This window comes from Oncorhynchus clarkii, chromosome 7 (assembly GCF_045791955.1).
Source record: "Oncorhynchus clarkii lewisi isolate Uvic-CL-2024 chromosome 7, UVic_Ocla_1.0, whole genome shotgun sequence".
In the NCBI taxonomy this organism is placed as follows: Eukaryota; Metazoa; Chordata; class Actinopteri; order Salmoniformes; family Salmonidae; genus Oncorhynchus; species Oncorhynchus clarkii.
This window is the reverse complement of record NC_092153.1, coordinates 6409317-6430722: the sequence shown is the minus strand read 5'-3', so window position 1 is coordinate 6430722 and position 21406 is coordinate 6409317. Positions and strand designations below refer to the sequence as shown.

Sequence of the window (21406 nt, the reverse complement as noted above, 5' to 3'; positions counted from 1 at the left end):
CACTCATACAGCTCATCATATGTATTTTTCACTATATTGTCAACATTCCCAAAGAAGAAGTGCATACTATATTGTGGTGGAGGGCATAGTGTACACTCCTGCCTACAGGACAGGTGCAACACTCCCATCCCCCTATCCTCTCCACTCCCTTCCTTCTCCTGCACACTTCAAACATTATTTCATTCAGAGTCTTCTTTCAATGATCAAACCCCTTCGTCTTTTAAGACTATGAATAAGTACAGCACAGTCTGTACTGTCTCTGAGAATCTATACACGCACACACACACACACACACACACACACACACACACACACACACACACACACCCGCGCTTTGAGATGGATGTATTTGTATTGTGTCAGCATGCGTACCACCAACTGTACTGTGGATGTGTGCTCCAGGTGTGTTATTTGGGAGAGATCAGGCCTAGACCGAACCCTGTGTTCTCAGATAAGAGGGAAGACGACGTCATCCTTGACTAAATATCGTGCTTCGAGCATGTTTGGAATTGGGAGCCCGATTCATTTCAGATTATAGTTGTAAAAAAGTGTCTGTGAAAGTCATTACGTTGCTTGGCTGCAGTGCAGGTGGTGGTGTCCTGTCAGTGTTACCTCCTGATATTGTCGTCACTGACCATGCTGTTGTCTTGGAACTCAAATGGTGAATTTTAAATCCACCAAAATGCTGAGAATTGATTCAGACTAGACTTCAGGTACTGCATGCAGATGGCAGCATTGTCACAATAGAGAGTCACTCTGTTACTTACTTCCCCAGCCTGCTTTGCTGTTGCAGAACACACCCAGCCTCAGGTTCATGGTAGCTACTAGCTTAATAAGTGAAATACATTTTTTTAGGCTTAATATAATATATTTTTGATGCCATGCTTGACTCGCTGGCCTGTCGGTTGTTTTTACACCCCCGTTCAGGCGTCTAGCTGCTTGTGACAGCCAGGGCAGGGCTGTGATGAAAGTGTGATGAGGTGTGTTTGAAATCAGTCGGTTCTTTGCAGACAATACGGTTGGGTGTGTACTGTACCTTCTCTCTCTGCCTGGCTGCCTCGTGGGCTGCGCTCACCCAATAGGTTTAAATCTCTTCAATTATTTCGGAGATGAACGGTCGCCAGCCTGGTGGGACTGGAGCGCTTTGTCGCTGTCAAAATGGCAGAGGTTACAGTGATGTAGAAAAGTGCAACTTAACAATAACCTTTATGCTTTTAAAGCTAGCAATCAAACCAGTCAATTCAATGTGGTGTTTCTGTCTGTTACAAATAGGCTCTATGACCTGGAAACACACTGGTTTGGAGGCATTGTCAGTCTGGTCAAGCTGTAGGCTGACTGGACCTGTTAATGTTGTATAGGTTTATTTTCCTCTCTTCAGTAAAGGTGAGGAGGCAGACAGAGGGGAATGAAAGGACTAGCAGGGAGAAAGATGAAGACGTCCCGTGTGTGTGTGTGTGTGTGTGTGTGTGTGGACGGACACAGGGCATATAAGAGCTGATCAACTTGCTGTAATCTCCCTTGATGTAAATAATGATCCATAAATGTCAAGCAGAGAGAAGTTGAAAGCGAAAGGAAGACGAGGGGGATTTAGGGTTGAGATAAGGAAGGTAATCTCCAACACCAGCACCTTCCCTTGAAACCAGGGGAGAGGCTGGGGAAACTGGGTGAGGGAGGGGAGGGAGGCTGGGGAAACTGGGTGAGGGAGGCTGGGGGGGAAATGGAGAGGTGAGGGGGGAAATGGTGGGGGAGGGGAGGAGAAAGGGCAAAGGGGGGAGAGAGGGCAAAAGGCGGGAGTGTGGGGAGAGGTGAAAGGGTGAGGGAGAGGATGAAAGAGTTGCTGACTGGAGGCTGGGAGAAGTGCTGAATTGAAAATCTTGTGTGTGTGACTGCCAAGGCATGACCGTTCCATTACATGCTGACCGTGTGGCCTGAGTGTGTGGCCTGAGAGAGCGTTGCAAAATAAATGTACACATATACATGTTATTATCATTTCATCCAAACTGCTCGTGTGCGTCAACGGACGTCTGTGTAGCCAGGCGGTAAAATAGAACTTGGTTGCAAGTCCCGCCTCTCCCTTCTACTCATTGGTTTTTACGAGCACATACCCATGTGTGTCATTTCAAAAATGAACAATGTCCACACTCCAGTCCAGTTGGTGGCGGTAATGCACCTTAAAGTTGGTTGCCAACCGCCATATAAGATCCACAGAAGAAGAATGAATGAGGAGAAATTAATCAAAGAAAACTAGCTAAAAACGTACTAGATTTCCCCTTTTATCTGTGGAATAATTGTCGGAGTAGAGAACACACAATTTTGTATGACGAAAAATTCTACAAAGATCCAGCAAGGACCATTATGCATTTCAGGTTAAATAACAGCCTAATGTTTATCTCCCAGGATTAATTAGCTAGCAACAGCAAGCTAGCTAAATGTCCATGAATGTTTTCATGTGTTTCGAACTCTCCCCAAATGAATATAGTTGGTAAAACAAGGTTGTCCACTGTCAGCATATCTATTTATTATGGCCATTGAAATGTTGGCTGTTAAAATCAGATCCAACAATAATATAGAGGGGCTAGAAAGCCAGGGCTTAAAAACAAAGGTGTCATTTTACACTGATGACTCAACTTCCCTCTTAAATCTGCAATCTAGATCCCTGCATAGCATCATAGATCATTTTTCTAACCTCAGGATTACAACCAAACTATGATTAATATTACGCATTGGTTCATAAAAAAATACTACTTTGACATTACCGTGTAGTTGACCAATAAAATGGCCTGACGTTGAAGTGGACATGCTCGGTATTCATATCCCTAAAGAAGTAAAGGAACTTACTACAAAACATTTGAACAGAAAATTAGCAAAAATAGATAAGGTCTTGCTACCATGGAAAGGTCGATTTGTGGAAAAATCACCCTGATTAATTATTTAGTCATATCCCAGTTTACCTATTTACTTATGGCCCTGCTTACCCTGAAAAGTTAAAATTATTTGAGAAAAAAATATTTTACTTTATTTCGAACGGCAAGCCAGACAAAATTAAACGTGCTTATTTATATAATGTATAATAATAAATTATTAAAGCATTAAACCTCTCACAAAAAGCATCAATCAACTAATGTTAACTGTTTATTGTGGGTTTTCCTTTCCTGTGGCAGTCCTCATGAGAGCCAGTTTCATCATTGCACATGATGGTTTTTGCGACTGCACTTGAAGAAACGTTCAACGTTTTTGAAATTTTCCAGATTGACTGACCTTCATGTCTTAAAGTAATGATGGACTGTCATTTCTCTTTGCTTATTTGAGCTGTTCTTGCCATAATATGGACTTGGTGTCTTTTATCAAATAGGGCTATCTTCTGTATACCACCCCTACCTTGTCAAAACACAACTGATTGGCTCAAACGCATTAAGAAGGAAAGAAATTCCACAGATTAACTTTGAAATTGAGGCACACCTGTTAATTGAAATGCATTCCAGGTAACTACCTCATGAAGCTGGTTGAAAGAATGCCAAGCTGTCAAGGCAAAGGGTGGCTACTTTGAAGAATCAAATATAATTTGATTTGTTTAACACTTTGTGGTTACTACATGATTCCATATGTGTTATTTCATAGTTTTGGTGTCTTCACTATTATTCTACATTGTAGAAAATAGTACAAATAAAGAAAAACCCTTGAATGAATAGGTATGTCCAAACTTTTGACAAGTACTATATATGTATGTATGTATGTGTGTGTATATATACAGTATATCACAAAAGTGATTTTTGTAAATATTTGAGTATATATTTTCATGTGACAACACTGAAGAAATGACACTTTGCTACAATGTAAAGTAGTGAGTGTACAGCTTGTATAACAGTGTAGATTTGCTGTCCCCTCAAAATAACTCAACACACAGCCATTAATGTCTAAACCGCTGGCAACAAAAGTGAGTACACCCCTAAGTGAAAATGTCCAAATTGGGCCCAATTAGCCATTTTCCCTCCCCGGTGTCACGTGACTCGTTAGTGTTACAAGGTCTCAGGTGTGAATGGGGAGCAGGTGTGTTAAATTTGGTGTCATCGCTCTCACACTCCCTCATACTGACTGGTCACTGGAAGTTCAACATGGCACCTCATGGCAAAGAATTTTAGTAGTAGTAACTATACAAGCTGTACACTCACTACTTTACATTGTAGCAAAGTGTAATTTCTTCAGTGTTGTCACATGAAAAGATATACTCAAATATTTACACAAATGTGAGGGGTGTACTCACTTGTGATATACTGTATATATATATATATATGTGTGTGTGTGTGTGTGTGTGTGTGTGTGTGTGTGTGTGTATGTGTGTATATATATATATATGTGTGTGTGTGTGTATATATATATATGTGTGTGTGTGTGTGTGTGTGTGTGTGTTAGTTAGTTTCACAGTTAGTTTTGGTTATTTAACCTGTTTGTCATGAACGGTTCTGGTGGAGATAATCAACATATGCGCGGATTCGGTTTGGTCAGGAAATTAGTTGTACAGTAGTTTAGCTAAGTTCTTTACAAACTATGATTCTAACCGTGAATGATTGGACCGTATCAATTAGCATATTTGATAAGGTTTCACCTTTGACAATTATTCTCAAGGACTGTACCCAGTTATATCAGTGGTTTGTTTTGTTTTGCTTGTAGACTCGTTTATCAGGCTGCTGCCAAATTGGTTGACTAGAGTAGCCTTTAAGCAATACAGCACAATTCTGCAATGTCCACAATATCTATCGGCAGTGAGCACAGCTCGTTTGAATATTGATGTGTTTGGAATTGTTATCAGTCTGTTGTAGTCATTGTTATCATTCCATAGTTTCCCTTTTTCGTAATATCACTTTCGTTCATCCTTATGGCGCTAGTAGTATCGATGGGGCAGCCCAGGTGGGTTTACAGATCCTGATGGACAGAGAGAAAAGCACAAGCCACTCCCCTAAATGAGAACCAGTGAGATGCTGTAAATCCCGGAGTGGAATTTCCCAATGTTTGTTTTGAGCAACCTGATAGCCTTGTGTTGATAACCGTGTCCAATCGACCTTGGATGTAGGTGAAATCAATGCCACAATGTCTCATTTTCTCCCGGTGGTTGTTTTATCTCTGAATGAACCAGACTGTTCTTTAGGTATATATTACTGCTGTGGTTCTCATATATACAGTATACGCCTAGTTCCTATGTAAATACACAGTTGTTACACATTTTAAATTCTTAATTAAAACACGGCTTTTGTTTATTGTAGAGGCCTGTGCAACCCTAAATTACTCGTAATATCTATATAAACCGTTTTGAAACGCCAGCTATCCGCCTGTGAATTCGTTCCATTCCATGTTTGAAATCCGATTCGTGTTTTGTTTCTAATCCTTGGTTCTTGCTGGATGATCCGTGTCCCTCTTGAGTGTGAAGTGAGGAGAGAGGTGGAGGGGGAAAAGGATATGGGACCGTGGCTACGTTTCCTCGCGTTCTCAGGATAACCGTGTGTGAGTGAGGGATTGGGGAAGCTTGGTTTTGGCTATAAATTCCCCCATTTCAATCACAATCGGACACTGGGGTTGAAAACAAAACCACTAAATCAATGTTCCTAAGGCAAGCTGGCTTCGCTGCGGGAGATGCGCGCGAACACAATGGGAGACAACACACTCACTTCGCTTGGAGGAATACAGCGATGTAATAATATTACTCTACAATAATGGGAATACTGTCGTTGTGGATCTTGAAGCAATACACCCGGACACTCTGCTGCCTGAACCAGTAATATTTGTTTTGTTTGCTGTGACAACAAATTACTCTGTAAGCGACTGCAGTCTCGTAAAGAACCGTGGGCATTTTTTTTGCACAAGCGATGCATTTTGAGAGGGAGAGAAGCCGGACATGCCCTAAATGAAGACGCGGTGCTTGTTTAGTTCCTACATTACATTTGTTGCCAGTTTATAAATCCACCGGGATGTGAAAGGAATTCATTTCCTGCGTCGAATTCTCATGCCCTTTTGCACATCTGGATAAGTAAATTGTTTTGATATTTAATATTAATTTAGTAGTGTAACTAATTTAATATAGTACGCGTTTAATTATAGTATTATTACAAATAGCCTACTATTACTTCCTTATTACTAGACGACATCAAAGGACCAGTGTCTGTAAGTCATTTTTCCATTCAAAGTAACGTCTGTCCCACTCGTGTAGCCTATTCCGTAGCTCCCAATTCAGTTCGTGTCCCTAGAGAATGTACCTTCTTGACGGTAATATAGAAAGGATGGAGCGAGGAACGCCACAAAGGAAAACAGTGTACCGGATCTCTCTCACCTTGGTAAAGAAAGAGAGCTTGGAGGAGGAGGATGGGGTTAGCTGCGGGAGCTCTGGACCACGACGTCTCGAGAACCCCAACGTGGGCCCTTACCGTCGCGAGGTCTCCTCGGAGCTCCAGAGGAGTTGTCTGCTGGAGGAGCTGAAAGAAGTTGAGGATGAAAGCGACGAGTTCCACTCACACAACTACATGAGACATTTCAGGACATTCAGCACCGGACAATTAGAACTGGGAAGGCTGAAAATGAAAAAGGCGTATCCGTTGTATAAAGAGTTGAAGGAAACTAGCCCCTCCACGGAGCCTGGTAACAACAGCCAGGCCTCAGAGGAGACCAGGTCACCGCAGAGTCAGAAGAAATCACAGGGGATAAGCTGGACACAGGAAAGCGCTGAAACTGACTCGAGGCTTAAGGGGGAGACTGAAAAAACCTTGACAACATCTGCTTCCTACGGTGAGAATGGGAGTGTTGATCAGAAGAAAAGACTTCTGAAAGCCAAGAGCACAGAGGACAAGGGCAGTGATGCTCCAACTAATGGGGACGGGGGTAAGGACAAGTCGTGTGCGTCCAAAAGTAACGGAAGAGCCGTCAAGGCCTCTCCCGAGACGCCGCCACTGAAGAGCCACCCCAGCCTGCTTCGCCGCAGCTTCAGTTTCCGCCACTGGACGGGTGGAGAACTGCTCCGCATCCGGACCCTCTCCAAAGACCAGCACCACAGCAGCTCTGGGTGTGTCGGCCGCGGGGAAGGAACAGCCGGGGACGACAACCAGACCCCCCAGTCCACAGTCCTCCAGAACCCGGCTTACGATGAGACGGGACCTCCTAAACGAAACACGTTAGAAGTCGGGGCTGTCCTTAACAAGACTGACTCAATGACGGAGCTGAGCCGCTGGGAACGAGCGAGAGGCAAAAACCGCACATTGGACAACAGCGATCTGATCACTCTTTCCATGAAGAGTGTGTCAGAGAAGGAGGGGTTTCTGAGAGGCACCGGCTGCCGCTCCAGTGGCTCGGACCGGCGGCTGGTCAGGTTCTTCAGCGGTATCTTCTCCAGGAAGGATGGAGGGATGGTGTCTACCTCCACTCCGGTGGGCAGCCCCAGCACTAACCGCTCCCTCAGGAAGGGGAAGAGGAGCGGCCCCATGGCCTACTCCCAGTCCAGCACAGAGAGTGTTAACGGAGGAGGAGGCCTGTCGTCAGAGGGTAAAGGATGTATTTCTTTACACACACACACACCAGTTGAAGCTACAGGGTCCACAGATTGTTTTTGGCCTGCGCCTCTCCCCTCTCTCTGCCTCTCTCTCTGCCTCCCTCTACATCTCTCCGTCTCTCTGCTGTTTGTAGAGCTGAGGGGTGAAGGGCCAGGATATCTCTCTGCTGTTTGTAGAGCTGAGGGGTGAAGGGCCAGGATATCTCTCTGCTGTTTGTAGAGCTGAGGGGTGAAGGGCCAGGATATCTCTCTGCTGTTTGTAGAGCTGAGGGGTGAAGGGCCAGGATATCTCTCTGCTGTCTGTAGAGCTGAGGGGTGAAGGGCCAGGATCTCTGTTTGACGGTAGAAGACCATTATTTGTTTAGGACAGGAGGGTGATGTTTCTCCTGTCTCTCTGATGCCTGCTGCTGGTGTTGATCTTTCATTATAGTCTACTACTGTTGTCTGTGGTTCTTATAGTCTACTGCTGTTGTCTGAGGTTCATATAGCCTACTGCTGTTGTCTGTGGTTCTTATAGTCTACTGCTGTTGTCTGAGGTTCATATAGTCTACTGCTGTTGTCTAAGGTGTCTGTGGCTTGTAGGAAGGCTGGCAGTTCTTTAGTCTATCAACATACATCTGTGAGGGAAAATGTGCAGGTGGCACAAACATGAAGAGAAGGATGTTTTAATCCATAGCTACCGACTGATTCATCTGCTTGATTTATCTCTCCCTCACACACTCCACACACACACCTCTGCATCCTCTTCCACTTGTGGAAAGTGTGATATGATAGAGGAAGTGTGTTGTTCCATTTAGAGCTGGCGACTCACTTTAGTCTTCCTGTGTCTGTATGACCAGAGGCCCTCTCTGTGTCTGTATGACCAGAGGCCCTCTCTGTGTCTGTATGACCAGAGGCCCTCTCTGTGTCTGTATGACCAGAGGCCCTCTCTGTGTCTGTATGACCAGAGGCCCTCTCTGTGTCTGTATGACCAGAGGCCCTCTCTGTGTCTGTATGACCAGAGGCCCTCTCTGTGTCTGTATGACCAGAGGCCCTCTCTGTGTCTGTATGACCAGAGGCCCTCTCTGTGTCTGTATGACCAGAGGCCCTCTCTGTGTCTGTATGACCAGAGGCCCTCTCTGTGTCTGTATGACCAGAGGCCCTCTCTGTGTCTGTATGACCAGAGGCCCTCTCTGTGTCTGTATGACCAGAGGCCCTCTCTGTGTCTGTATGACCAGAGGCCCTCTCTGTGTCTGTATGACCAGAGGCCCTCTCTGTGTCTGTATGACCAGAGGCCCTCTCTGTGTCTGTATGACCAGAGGCCCTCTCTGTGTCTGTATGACCAGAGGCCCTCTCTGTGTCTGTATGACCAGAGGCCCTCTCTGTGTCTGTATGACCAGAGGCCCTCTCTGTGTCTGTATGACCAGAGGCCCTCTCTGTGTCTGTATGACCAGAGGCCCTCTCTGTGTCTGTATGACCAGAGGCCGCCCTCTCTGTGTCTGTATGACCAGAGGCCGCCCTCTCTGTGTCTGTATGACCAGAGGCCGCCCTCTCTGTGTCTGTATGACCAGAGGCCGCCCTCTCTGTGTCTGTATGACCAGAGGCCCTCTCTGTGTCTGTATGACCAGAGGCCCTCTCTGTGTCTGTATGACCAGAGGCCCTCTCTGTGTCTGTATGACCAGAGGCCCTCTCTGTGTCTGTATGACCAGAGGCCCTCTCTGTGTCTGTATGACCAGAGGCCCTCTCTGTGTCTGTATGACCAGAGGCCCTCTCTGTGTCTGTATGACCAGAGGCCCTCTCTGTGTCTGTATGACCAGAGGCCCTCTCTGTGTCTGTATGACCAGAGGCCCTCTCTGTGTCTGTATGACCAGAGGCCCTCTCTGTGTCTGTATGACCAGAGGCCCTCTCTGTGTCTGTATGACCAGAGGCCCTCTCTGTGTCTGTATGACCAGAGGCCCTCTCTGTGTCTGTATGACCAGAGGCCCTCCCTGACTGGCTGGCTGGGTGGCTGACTGCAGAACCCTAAAAACACCCCTGTAAGACTCCCTGTATTGTTATTGGCCAGTTCCCTCTTCAAGGGGGTCTCAGGAATTCTGGCAATGTGGATGCCCCCCTAGCCGTATCAGGGACGGTGTCATCAAAGTCCATTAAATCTCCCTCTGGCCCCACCCGCACCTTAACCCAACTCCCAGCCCCACCTCCCTCTGGCCCCACCCACACCTCCCTCTGGCCCCACCCACACCCTAACCCAGCCCCACCTCCCTCTGGCCCCACCCACACCCTAACCCAACACTCAGCCCCACTTCCCTCTGGCCCCACCCACACTCTAACCCAACTCCCAGCCCCACCTCCTCTGGCCCCACCCACATCCTAACCCAACTCCCAGCCCCACCTCCCTCTGGCCCTACCCACACCCTAACCCAACTCCCAGCCCCACCTCTCTCTGGCCCCACCAACACCCCAACCCAGCCCCACCTCCCTCTGGCCCCACCCACACCCTAACCCAACACTCAGCCCCACCTCCCTCTGGCCCCACCCACACTCTAACCCAACTCCCAGCCCCACCTCCTCTGGCCCCACCCACATCCTAACCCAACTCCCAGCCCCACCTCCCTCTGGCCCTACCCACACCCTAACCCAACTCCCAGCCCCACCTCTCTCTGGCCCCACCAACACCCCAACCCAGCCCCACCTCCCTCTGGCCCCACCCACACCCTAACCCAACACTCAGCCCCACCTCCCTCTGGCCCCATCCACACCCTAACCCAACACCCAGCCCCACCTCCCTCTGGCCCCATCCACACCCTAACCCAACTCCCAGCCCCACCTCCCTCTGGCCCCACCCTAACCCGACACCCAGCCCCACATCCCTCTGGCCCCACCCACACCCTAACCCCACTCCCAGCCCCACCTCCCTCTGGCCCCATCCACACCCTAACCCAACTCCCAGCCCCACCTCCCTCTGGCCCCACCCTAACCCGACACTCAGCCCCACATCCCTCTGGCCCCACCCACACCCTAACCCAACTCCCAGCCCCACCTCCCTCTAGCCCCACCCACACCCTAACCCGACACTCAGCCCCACCTCCCTCTGGCCCCACCCACACCCTAACCCAACACTCAGCCCCACCTCCCTCTGGCCCCAACCACACCCTAACCCAACTCCCCGCCCCACCTCCCTCTGGCCCCACCCTAACCCGACACTCAGCCCCACCTCCCTCTGGCCCCACCCACACCCTAACCCAACACCCAGCCCCACCTCACTCTAACTGGTTAATGGTGTCAGGTATGAGTGGGTGTATATGGAAGGCAGGTTATAGAGGGAGGGAATGTGTGTGTTAGAGGTGTATGACCTACATCCACAGCCATGCAGAAGTGATGTGAAGGACATGTCAAAAGGCAGCCTGGTGAGTGTTAAAAAAATAATATATACCCAGAGGAGTCGTTCCTCTCTCCTACTCACTCTCAAAGAGGAGTCGTTCATCTCTCCTACTCACTCTCAAAGAGGAGTCGTTCCTCTCTCCTCCACTCTCACTCGTACTCTCACTCACTCTCACAGAGGAGTCGTACTTCTCTCCTACTCACTCTCACAGAGGAGTCGTACTTCTCTCCTACTCACTCTCACAGTACTTCTCTCCTACTCACTCTCACAGAGGAGTCGTACTTCTCTCCTACTCACTCTCACAGAGGAGTCGTACTTCTCTCCTACTCACTCTCAAAGAGGAGTCGTACTTCTCTCTCCTACTCACTCTCACAGAGGAGCAGATAAACAGTAATTTACTCAGTCACTCTGAGCTTCACTCTGATATGTTACTAGGTCACATTACTCACTCATCTATTTTGTTACACACACACACACACACACACACACACACACACACACACACACATCAGAGGGGCTCATTTGACTTGCAGCTCAGTGCCTGTTAACTGGCTGAGATGAAGCAGGTCTTGTAGTTACAGCTCCTTTGATCTCTCTCTCTCCTGAGCACCCTCTTCTTTTTCTCTCTTTCTCTTCTCTCTCTCTCTCTCACACACACACACACACACACACACACACACACACACACACACACACACACACACACACACACACACACACACACACAGTGGTGTTATCTGAGACCCACTCCCACAATGGGTATAATAGGAGTAATATCCAGTTAGGACTGTGGCCAAGAGGGATTGATGTTGATTAGTGTTGGTTCTACTAGATTCCTGCAGCTGTTTTCTCCACTAGTTTGGTCTGGCTCTCTTCTGTACTGGGGAGGTTCTCCAGTAGTTTGGTCTGGCTCTCTTCTGTACTGGGGAGGTTCTCCAGTAGTTTGGTCTGGCTCTCTTCTGTTCTGGGGAGGTTTTCCACTAGTTTGGTCTGGCTCTCTTCTGTTCTGGGGAGGTTCGCCACTAGTTTGGTCTGGCTCTCTTCTGTACTGGGGAGGTTCGCCACTAGTTTGGTCTGGCTCTCTTCTGTTCTGGGGAGGTTCGCCACTAGTTTGGTCTGGCTCTCTTCTGTTCTGGGGAGGTTCGCCACTAGTTTGGTCTGGCTCTCTTCTGTTCTGGGGAGGTTCGCCACTAGTTTGGTCTGGCTCTCTTCTGTTCTGGGGAGGTTCGCCACTAGTTTGGTCTGGCTCTCTTCTGTTCTGGGGAGGTTCTCCATTAGTTTGGTCTGGCTCTCTTCTGTTCTGGGGAGGTTCGCCACTAGTTTGGTCTGGCTCTCTTCTGTACTGGGGAGGTTCGCCACTAGTTTGGTCTGGCTCTCTTCTGTTCTGGGGAGGTTCTCCACTAGTTTGGTCTGGCTCTCTTCTGTTCTGGGGAGGTTCGCCACTAGTTTGGTCTGGCTCTCTTCTGTACTGGGGAGGTTCGCCACTAGTTTGGTCTGGCTCTCTTCTGTTCTGGGGAGGTTCTCCACTAGTTTGGTCTGTCTCTCTTCTGTTCCGGGGAGGTTCTCCATTAGTTTGGTCTGGCTCTCTTCTTTTCCGGGGAGGTTCTCCATTAGTTTGGTCTGGCTCTCGTCTGTCTCCGGGAGGTTCTCCATTAGTTTGGTCTGGCTCTCTTCGGTCTCCGGGAGGTTCTCCAGTAGTTTGGCCTGGCTCTCTTCTGTCCCCGGGAGGTTCTCCATTAGTTTGGTCTGGCTCTCTTTTGTTCTTGGGAGGACAGCATGCCTAGAAGACACAATAAGACCAAGTTTATCCTTAGCAGAGGAAGTGTGTCTGTTAGTGTGTGTCTGTCTGTCTGTTGGTGTGTGTGTTTGATAGACTGACTGTTTCCCAGAATCTTAGGCCTATATTTGTCAGTATTGTGTCTGTGTCTGATAGACTGACTGTATCCCTGAGTCTAGGCCTATATTTGTCAGTATTGTGTCTGTGTTTGATAGACTGACTGTATCCCTGAGTCTAGGCCTATATTTGTCAGTATTGTGTCTGTGTTTGATAGACTGACTGTATCCCTGAGTCTAGGCCTATATTTGTCAGTATTGTGTGTGTGTCTGATAGACTGACTGTATCCCTGAGTCTAGGCCTATATTTGTCAGTATTGTGTCTGTGTCTGATAGACTGACTGTATCCCTGAGTCTAGGCCTATATTTGTCAGTATTGTGTCTGTGTCTGATAGACTGACTGTATCCCTGAGTCTAGGCCTATATATGTCAGTATTGTGTGTTCCTCTCTCCCTATTTGACAAATGATCAGAGATGAAAGTTAAACAGGACAGTCCATTATCTTTATGCACAGTTCTAATTGTCTACATAGGACTGACATCTGTCTGTCTGTCAGTCCAGGTCTTTACTGTGATGTCAGTCAGTCCAGGTCTTTGTTGTGATGTCAGTCAGTCCAGGTCTTTGTTGTGATGTCAGTCAGTCCAGGTCTTTGTTGTGATGTCAGTCAGTCCAGGTCTTTGTTGTGATGTCAGTCAGTCCAGGTCTTTGTTGTGATGTCAGTCAGTCCAGGTCTTTGTTGTGATGTCAGTCAGTCCAGGTCATTGTTGTGATGTCAGTCAGTCCAGGTCTCTGTTGTGATGTCAGTCAGTCCAGGTCTCTGTTGTGATGTCAGTCAGTCCAGGTCTCTGTTGTGATGTCAGTCAGTCCAGGTCTTTGTTGTGATGTCAGTCAGTCCAGGTCTTTGTTGTGATGTCAGTCAGTCCAGGTCTCTGTTGTGATGTCAGTCAGTCCAGGTCTCTGTTGTGATGTCAGTCAGTCCAGGTCTTTGTTGTGATGTCAGTCAGTCCAGGTCTTTGTTGTGATGTCAGTCAGTCCAGGTCTTTGTTGTGATGTCAGTCAGTCCAGGTCTTTGTTGTGATGTCAGTCAGTCCAGGTCTTTGTTGTGATGTCAGTCAGTCCAGGTCTTTGTTGTGATGTCAGTCAGTCCAGGTCATTGTTGTGATGTCAGTCAGTCCAGGTCTCTGTTGTGATGTCAGTCAGTCCAGGTCTCTGTTGTGATGTCAGTCAGTCCAGGTCTCTGTTGTGATGTCAGTCAGTCCAGGTCTTTGTTGTGATGTCAGTCAGTCCAGGTCTTTGTTGTGATGTCAGTCAGTCCAGGTCTCTGTTGTGATGTCAGTCAGTCCAGGTCTTTGTTGTGATGTCAGTCAGTCCAGGTCTCTGTTGTGATGTCAGTCAGTCCAGGTCTTTGTTGTGATGTCAGTCAGTCCAGGTCTTTGTTGTGATGTCAGTCAGTCCAGGTCTTTGTTGTGATGTCAGTCAGTCCAGGTCTTTGTTGTGATGTCAGTCAGTCCAGGTCTCTGTTGTGATGTCAGTCAGTCCAGGTCTCTGTTGTGATGTCAGTCAGTCCAGGTCTCTGTTGTGATGTCAGTCAGTCCAGGTCTCTGTTGTGATGTCAGTCAGTCCAGGTCTCTGTTGTGATGTCAGTCAGTCCAGGTCAGTGTATAAGTCAGTCCAGGTCTCTATTGTGATGTCAGTCAGTCCAGGTCTCTGTTGTGATGTCAGTCAGTCCAGGTCTCTATTGTGATGTCAGTCATTCCAGGTCAGTGTATAAGTCAGTCCAGGTTTCTATTGTGATGTCAGTCAGCCCAGTTCTCTATTGTGATGTCAGTGTATATGTTCTCCACCTTGACCTCACTTCTCTTCTGTACTCTGTTCTTTCTTATTTAAAAAGTTGCTGTGACCAGAAAGAGCATACACCGTGTGTGTGCGTGCATACCCGTGTCTGTTTCTCTGCATCTGCTGTCTCTCTCTCTATTCCTCCCTCCATGCCCATGTGTGTTTCTCTGTATCTGCTGTCTCTCTCTATTCCTCCCTCTGAGTCTCTGTGCAGTAATGAGTCCACTGTGGCCTGTTCTGGCTGTGTAGAGACATGGAGTCAGGACTGGAGAAATCACCAGCTCCTACAGATAACTAACCATAGCAGTGACAGTGGGGGAGCAGCAGCTGCCAGTGTAGTAGCAGCAGCTGCCAGTGTAGTAGCAGCCAGTGTAGTTGCAGTAGCAGCCAGTGTAGTTGCAGTAGCAGCCAGTGTAGTTGCAGTAGCAGCCAGTGTAGCAGCAGCAGCAGACAGTGTAGCAGCAGCAGCAGACAGTGTAGCAGCAGCAGCAGACAGTGTAGCAGCAGCAGCAGACAGTGTAGCAGCAGCAGCAGCCAGTGTAGCAGCAGCCAGTGTAGCAGCAGCAGCAGCAGCAGCCAGTGTAGCAGCAGCAGCAGCAGCCAGTGTAGCAGCAGCAGCAGCAGCCAGTGTAGCAGCAGCAGCAGCAGCCAGTGTAGCAGCAGCAGCAGCAGCCAGTGTAGCAGCAGCAGCAGCAGCCAGTGTAGCAGCAGCAGCAGCAGCCAGTGTAGCAGCAGCAGCAGCCAGTGTAGCAGCAGCAGCAGCAGCAGCCAGTGTAGCAGCAGCAGCAGCAGCAGCCAGTGTAGCAGCAGCAGCAGCAGCCAGTGTAGCAGCAGCAGCAGCAGCCAGTGTAGCAGCAGCAGCCAGTGTAGCAGCAGCAGCCAGTGTAGCAGCAGCAGCCAGTGTAGCAGCAGCAGCCAGTGTAGCAGCAGCCAGTGTAGCAGCAGCCAGTGTAGCAGCAGCACAGCTAGCAGCAGCAGCACAGCTAGCAGCAGCAGCACAGCTAGCAGCAGCAGCCAGTGTAGCAGCAGCAGCAGCCAGTGTAGCAGCAGCAGCAGCCAGTGTAGCAGCAGCAGCCAGTGTAGCAGCAGCAGCCAGTGTAGCAGCAGCCAGTGTAGCAGCAGCCAGTGTAGCAGCAGCACAGCTAGCAGCAGCAGCACAGCTAGCAGCAGCAGCACAGCTAGCAGCAGCAGCCAGTGTAGCAGCAGCAGCCAGTGTAGCAGCAGCAGCAGCCAGTGTAGCAGCAGCAGCAGCCAGTGTAGCAGCAGCAGCAGCCAGTGTAGCAGCAGCAGCAGCCAGTGTAGCAGCAGCAGCAGCCAGTGTAGCAGCAGCAGCAGCCAGTGTAGCAGCAGCAGCAGCCAGTGTAGCAGCAGCAGCAGCCAGTGTAGCAGCAGCAGCAGCCAGTGTAGCAGCAGCAGCAGCCAGTGTAGCAGCAGCAGCTAGTAGAACCAACACAGCCAGGGAACATAACATAGTCCTACTGTAACACCTGGCAGCCCTCTCTGTGACTTAACAGCACCTTTCCAGATCTTGATTCAGGAGAGGAGAGACTGGTTTTAGATGGCCTTGGATTCTTTGTTCTCTTGCTCTTGGCCAAATGTTGTGTGTGTGTGGTCTTGCCCTAGACCTTGTATTGTGTTGTTTGTTTGAGTAGGACACACACACAGCCCTCTGTGCTTATTAGCTGGACACTGTCGCCCTGTGGTCGTCTTCACAGGGGTCATCTCATCATGGGGTTAAAGAGCATGCATGGGGCGGTGTGTGTGTGTTAGGGGGAGGCATTGTTGGGAGGTCGAGCCTTCACAGCCAGCGTACAACTGCCCTGTCTTCTCTCATCCTTTCCCCCACTCCTCTCTCCTCCTCTCCTCCTTTCCCCCACTCCTCTCTCCTCCTTTCCCCTTCTCCTCTCTCCTCCTTTTCCCTCTCTCCTCCTTTCCCCCACTCCTCTCCTCCTTTCCCCCACTCCTCTCTCCTCCTCTCCTCCTTTCCCCCACTCCTCTCTCCTCCTTTCCCCCTCTCCTCTCTCCTCCCTTTCCCCCACTCCTCTCTCCTCCCTTTCCCCCACTCCTCTCTCCTCCCTTTCCCCCACTCCTCTCTCCTCCTTTCCCCCACTCCTCTCTCCTCCTTTCCCCCACTCCTCTCTCCTCCTTTCCCCCTCTCCTCTCTCCTCCTTTCCCCCTCTCCTCTCTCCTCCTTTCCCCCTCTCCTCTCTCCTCCCTTTCCCCCTCTCCTCTCTCCTCCCTTTCCCCCTCTCCTCTCTCCTCCCTTTCCCCCTCTCCTCTCTCCTCCCTTTCCCCCTCTCCTCTCTCCTCCCTTTCCCCCTCTCTCCTCTCTCCTTCTTTCCTTCTCTCCCCTCTCCTCCTTGCCCCCCTCTCCTCCTTGCCCCCCTCTCCTCCTTTCCCCCCTCTCCTCTCTGTAGTCATGTTGCCAGGGGCCTGGAGAGAGGGATGCTGTGTGTCACGTGTTGTGTGTGTGTCCTGTCTGTCACGGGTCGTGTGTGTGTCAGTGGAGGCTGCTGAGGGGAGGAGCCCTTCCTCCACAATTAATGTGCCACCAACCTCCTGTGGTGTGTGTGGGTCACGTGGTGTGTGTGTGTGTGTGCGTTCATGCGCATATACATTGTCTGTGTGTGTTGCTCTCCCTTCTAACTTCCAGCAAAGGCCTGGCTCTAACCTAACCCTGCAGAGAGGGGGAGGAGTGCTAGCTAGCCAGCAGGCTCTAATCTAACCCTGCAGAGAGGGGGAGGAGTGCTAGCTAGCCAGCAGGCTCTAACCCTGCAGAGGGAGGGAGGAGTGCTAGCTAGCCAGCAGGCTCTAACCCTGCAGAGGGAGGGAGGAGTGCTAGCTAGCCAGCAGGCTCTAACCCTGCAGAGAGAAGGAGGAGTGCTAGCTAGCCAGCAGGCTCTAACCCTGCAGAGAGAGGGAGGAGTGCTAGCTAGCCAGCAGGTTCTAACCCTGCAGAGGGAGGGAGGAGTGCTAGCTAGACAGCAGGCTCTAACCCCGCAGAGGGAGGGAGGAGTGCTAGCTAGCCAGCAGGCTCTAACCCTGCAGAGAGAGGGAGGAGTGCTAGCTAGCCAGCAGGCTCTAATCCTGCAGAGAGAGGGAGGAGTGCTAGCTAGCCAGCAGGCTCTAACCCTGCAGAGAGAGGGAGGAGTGCTAGCTAGCCAGCAGGCTCTAATCTAACCCTGCAGAGAGTGGGAGGAGTGCTAGCTAGCCAGCAGGCTCTAACCCTGCAGAGGGAGGGAGGAGTGCTAGCTAGCCAGCAGGCTCTAACCCTGCAGAGGGAGGGAGGAGTGCTAGCTAGCCAGCAGGCTCTAACCCTGCAGAGGGAGGGAGGAGTGCTAGCTAGCCAGCAGGCTCTAACCCTGCAGAGGGAGGGAGGAGTGCTAGCTAGCCAGCAGGCTCTAACCCTGCAGAGGGAGGGAGGAGTGCTAGCTAGCCAGCAGGCTCTAACCCTGCAGAGGGAGGGAGGAGTGCTAGCTAGCCAGCAGGCTCTAACCCTGCAGAGGGAGGGAGGAGTGCTAGCTAGCCAGCAGGCTCTAACCCTGCAGAGAGAAGGAGGAGTGCTAGCTAGCCAGCAGGCTCTAACCCTGCAGAGGGAGGGAGGAGTGCTAGCTAGCCAGCAGGCTCTAACCCTGCAGAGGGAGGGAGGAGTGCTAGCTAGCTAGCAGGCTCTAACCCTGCAGAGGGAGGGAGGAGTGCTAGCTAGCCAGCAGGCTCTAACCCTGCAGAGGGAGGGAGAGGAGTGCTAGCCAGCAGTCAGAGACAGCCCAGCGTTACCACGTCCCCCTCCAGTAATGCCCTTACATCAGTAGCCCTCTCCTTCCCTCTGTACAACACACACAGTACTTTAGAGAACCCTGTCCTTCATTTCAGCATTCAGCTGGATCATCTGAAGAACAAAGTCCTCTAATGACAGTGGAAAGGTCTTGTTTGCTGCCATAGCTGTGGTTCTATTGCAACAGCCTTGTCCAGATGTTGGGAGTTTAGCATCCCTGCTGCATTGTTCCAACTGACTCTCTGAATACAGAGTAGACTGTCAGCATTTCAGGCTCCGGTTACAAGTTAGGATCACATTGGCACAGTTCTAGGATCAGTTTATCCAAATCCTATCCTATTACGCTGACCTTAAACCATTTGAGATTTGATAACTCAAAACTGACCACATGTTGGTGTGTAGGGTGGAAATGTTAACTTAATCCACATTTCAGAGACCCCTCTCTCCTTCATCTCTCCTTCTCCTCCTCTCTCCTCTTATCCTCCCCTCTCTCCTCTTCTCCTCTCTCCTTCTCCCCTCTCCTCCTCCTCCTCTCCTCTCCTCCTCCCCTCTCCTCTTCTCCTCTCCTCCTCCTCTCTCTCCTCTTCCTTTCTCATCCTCTCTTCTCCTCCTCTCCTCCCCTCTCCTCCTCCTCCTCTCCTCTCCTCCTCTCCTCTTCTCCTCTCCTCCTCCTCTCTCTCCTCTTCCTTTCTCATCCTCTCTTCTCCTCCTCTCCTCCCCTCTCCTCTTCTCCTCCTCTCTCCTCCTCTCTCCTCTTCTCCTCCTCTCTCTTCCCCCCTGTCTTCTCTCTTCCTCTTCCCCCCTGAGAGCTAGTTGGGTCAGTCCCATTGGGAACCATTCAGAGTTCTAACGTTACAGTAATATTTAGTGAACTATAGTGATAATCCTCTCTGTTGTTTCAGCCTTCATCACCTCCACTGTCCCCTAGGCTCATTGTCTCCCCTAACACACACACACACACACACACACACACACACACAGGAGTGCTGCAGCGAAGGAGAAAGACCCCTATAGGTTGCAATACGTTCTAAATCTGTCTGCTCTAGCCGGCTATGGCTCACTGGTTGTGAAGGACCACCAGGCTTAACCCACTGATTAAATGGACTCATCTAATCGCTAGACTAACCCCCTGTGTTTACACACTACGCTGGGAAACCTGAAAGTGAGCTTTGTGTGTGTGTGTATGTGTGTGTGTGTGTGTGTGTGTACAGACAGGGGGATCAGAATAGCTAGTATAATGATTAGTTTTTTTTAGGATGGGGATCAAAGCAACAGCGCCCACTGCCAAGTGTGTATTGGCATCAGCATTCATGAATGTGTGTGTCACGCTTCACTGATTTAAAAGGCTGATATTGAGGTCAGTGTGTGTGTGTGTGTGTTCCAGCAGATTAGCGCTAGAGAGTGCATGCTCGGGATTGGCAGATGCTCATCAGCAGGGGGACCAGAGAGAGAGGATGGTGTCTGTTGAGCAGGGGGGAGGGAGGGGCATAGGGAGAATCTATTTATGTACTGTATTCTATAGAACACACCTCTCCAGAGAGAGAGAGGATGGTATGTTTATGTACTGTATTCTATAGAACACACCTCTCCAGAGAGGGTGGTATGTTTATGTACTGTATTCTATAGGACACACCTCTCCAGAGAGAGACAGGATGGTATGTTTATGTACTGTATTCTATAGGACACACCTCTCCAGAGAGAGAGAGGATGGTATGTTTATGTACTGTATTCTATAGAACACACCTCTCCAGAGAGAGAGAGGGTGGTATGTTTATGTACTGTATTCTATAGAACACACCTCTTCAGAGAGAGAGGATGGTATGTTTATGTACTGTATTCTATAGGACACACCTCTCCAGAGAGAGAGGATGGTATGTTTATGTACTGTATTCTATAGGACACCTGGTTTAGATTGGAACAGGGAGCAGTGGTAGAGGATGGCTATAACCCTCTATCTACCCTGGTTTAGATTGGAACAGGGAGCAGTGGTAGAGGATGGCTATAACCCTCTACCCTGGTTTAGATTGGAACAGGGCATACTGGAGCCAGAGATAACTGATCTGTGTTCAGTTTCTACTTTGCATAACATTACCTACTCACTCTGGAGCTTGTAGCCAAATGGAGTTTTCAATGTGTGTTTTTTTCCTTCTACTCTCCAGAGGTGTGTGTGTGTGGCATTGGTTGTATACCACCTACATTATTGGAGGCATTCTCTGTTAATAGGCCAATCCTCTATTTGCTATACTCCTCCAGATCCAGATAAAACACTGTGTTGTTTCTCTACTCCTCCAGACATCCTGATAAAACACGGTGTTGTTTCTCTACTCCTCCAGACATCCTGATAAAACACTGTGTTGTTTCTCTACTCCTCCAGACATCCAGATCAAACACTGTGTTGTTTCTCTACTCCTCCAGACATCCTGATAAAACACTGTGTTGTTTCTCTACTCCTCCAGACATCCTGATAACACACTGTGTTGTTTCTCTACTCCTCCAGACATCCTGATAAAACACTGTGTTGTTTCTCTACTCCTCCAGACATCTTGATAAAACACTGTGTTGTTTCTCTACTCCTCCAGACATCCTGATAAAACACTGTGTTGTTTCTCTACTCCTCCAGACATTCAGATAAAACACTGTGTTGTTTCTCTACTCCTCCAGACATCCTGATAAAACACTGTGTTGTTTCTCTACTCCTCCAGACATTCAGATAAAACACTGTGTTGTTTCTCTACTCCTCCAGACATCCAGATAAAACACTGTTTCTCTACTCCTCCAGACATCCAGATAAAACACTGTGTTGTTTCTCTACTCCTCCAGACATCCTGATAAAACACTGTGTTGTTTCTCTACTCCTCCAGACATCCAGATAAAACACTGTGTTGTTTCTCTACTCCTCCAGACATCCAGATAAAACACTGTGTTGTTTCTCTACTCCTCCAGACATCCAGATCAAACACTGTGTTGTTTCTCTACTCCTCCAGACATCCTGATAAAACACTGTGTTGTTTCTCTACTCCTCCAGACATCCTGATAACACACTGTGTTGTTTCTCTACTCCTCCAGACATCCT

General features: G+C 49.3%; 1 protein-coding gene across 3 annotated transcripts in view; it reads left to right on the top strand.

Moving 5' to 3' along the window:
- Positions 1–5418: 5418 nt before the first annotated feature.
- The window catches only part of LOC139412768 (arf-GAP with GTPase, ANK repeat and PH domain-containing protein 1-like), a 189014-nt gene continuing 173026 nt past the window's right edge, over positions 5419–21406 (top strand). For 2 of the 3 annotated variants that reach the window (XM_071159466.1, XM_071159465.1), the window contains exon 1: positions 6072–7521. In XM_071159466.1, coding sequence (XP_071015567.1) covers positions 6240–7521 — 1282 coding nt within the window. In that variant the 5' untranslated portion in view covers positions 6072–6239. Of the gene's footprint in view, positions 7522–21406 lie in introns of all 3 variants that reach the window. The other variant, XM_071159467.1, reaches the window with a different exon arrangement.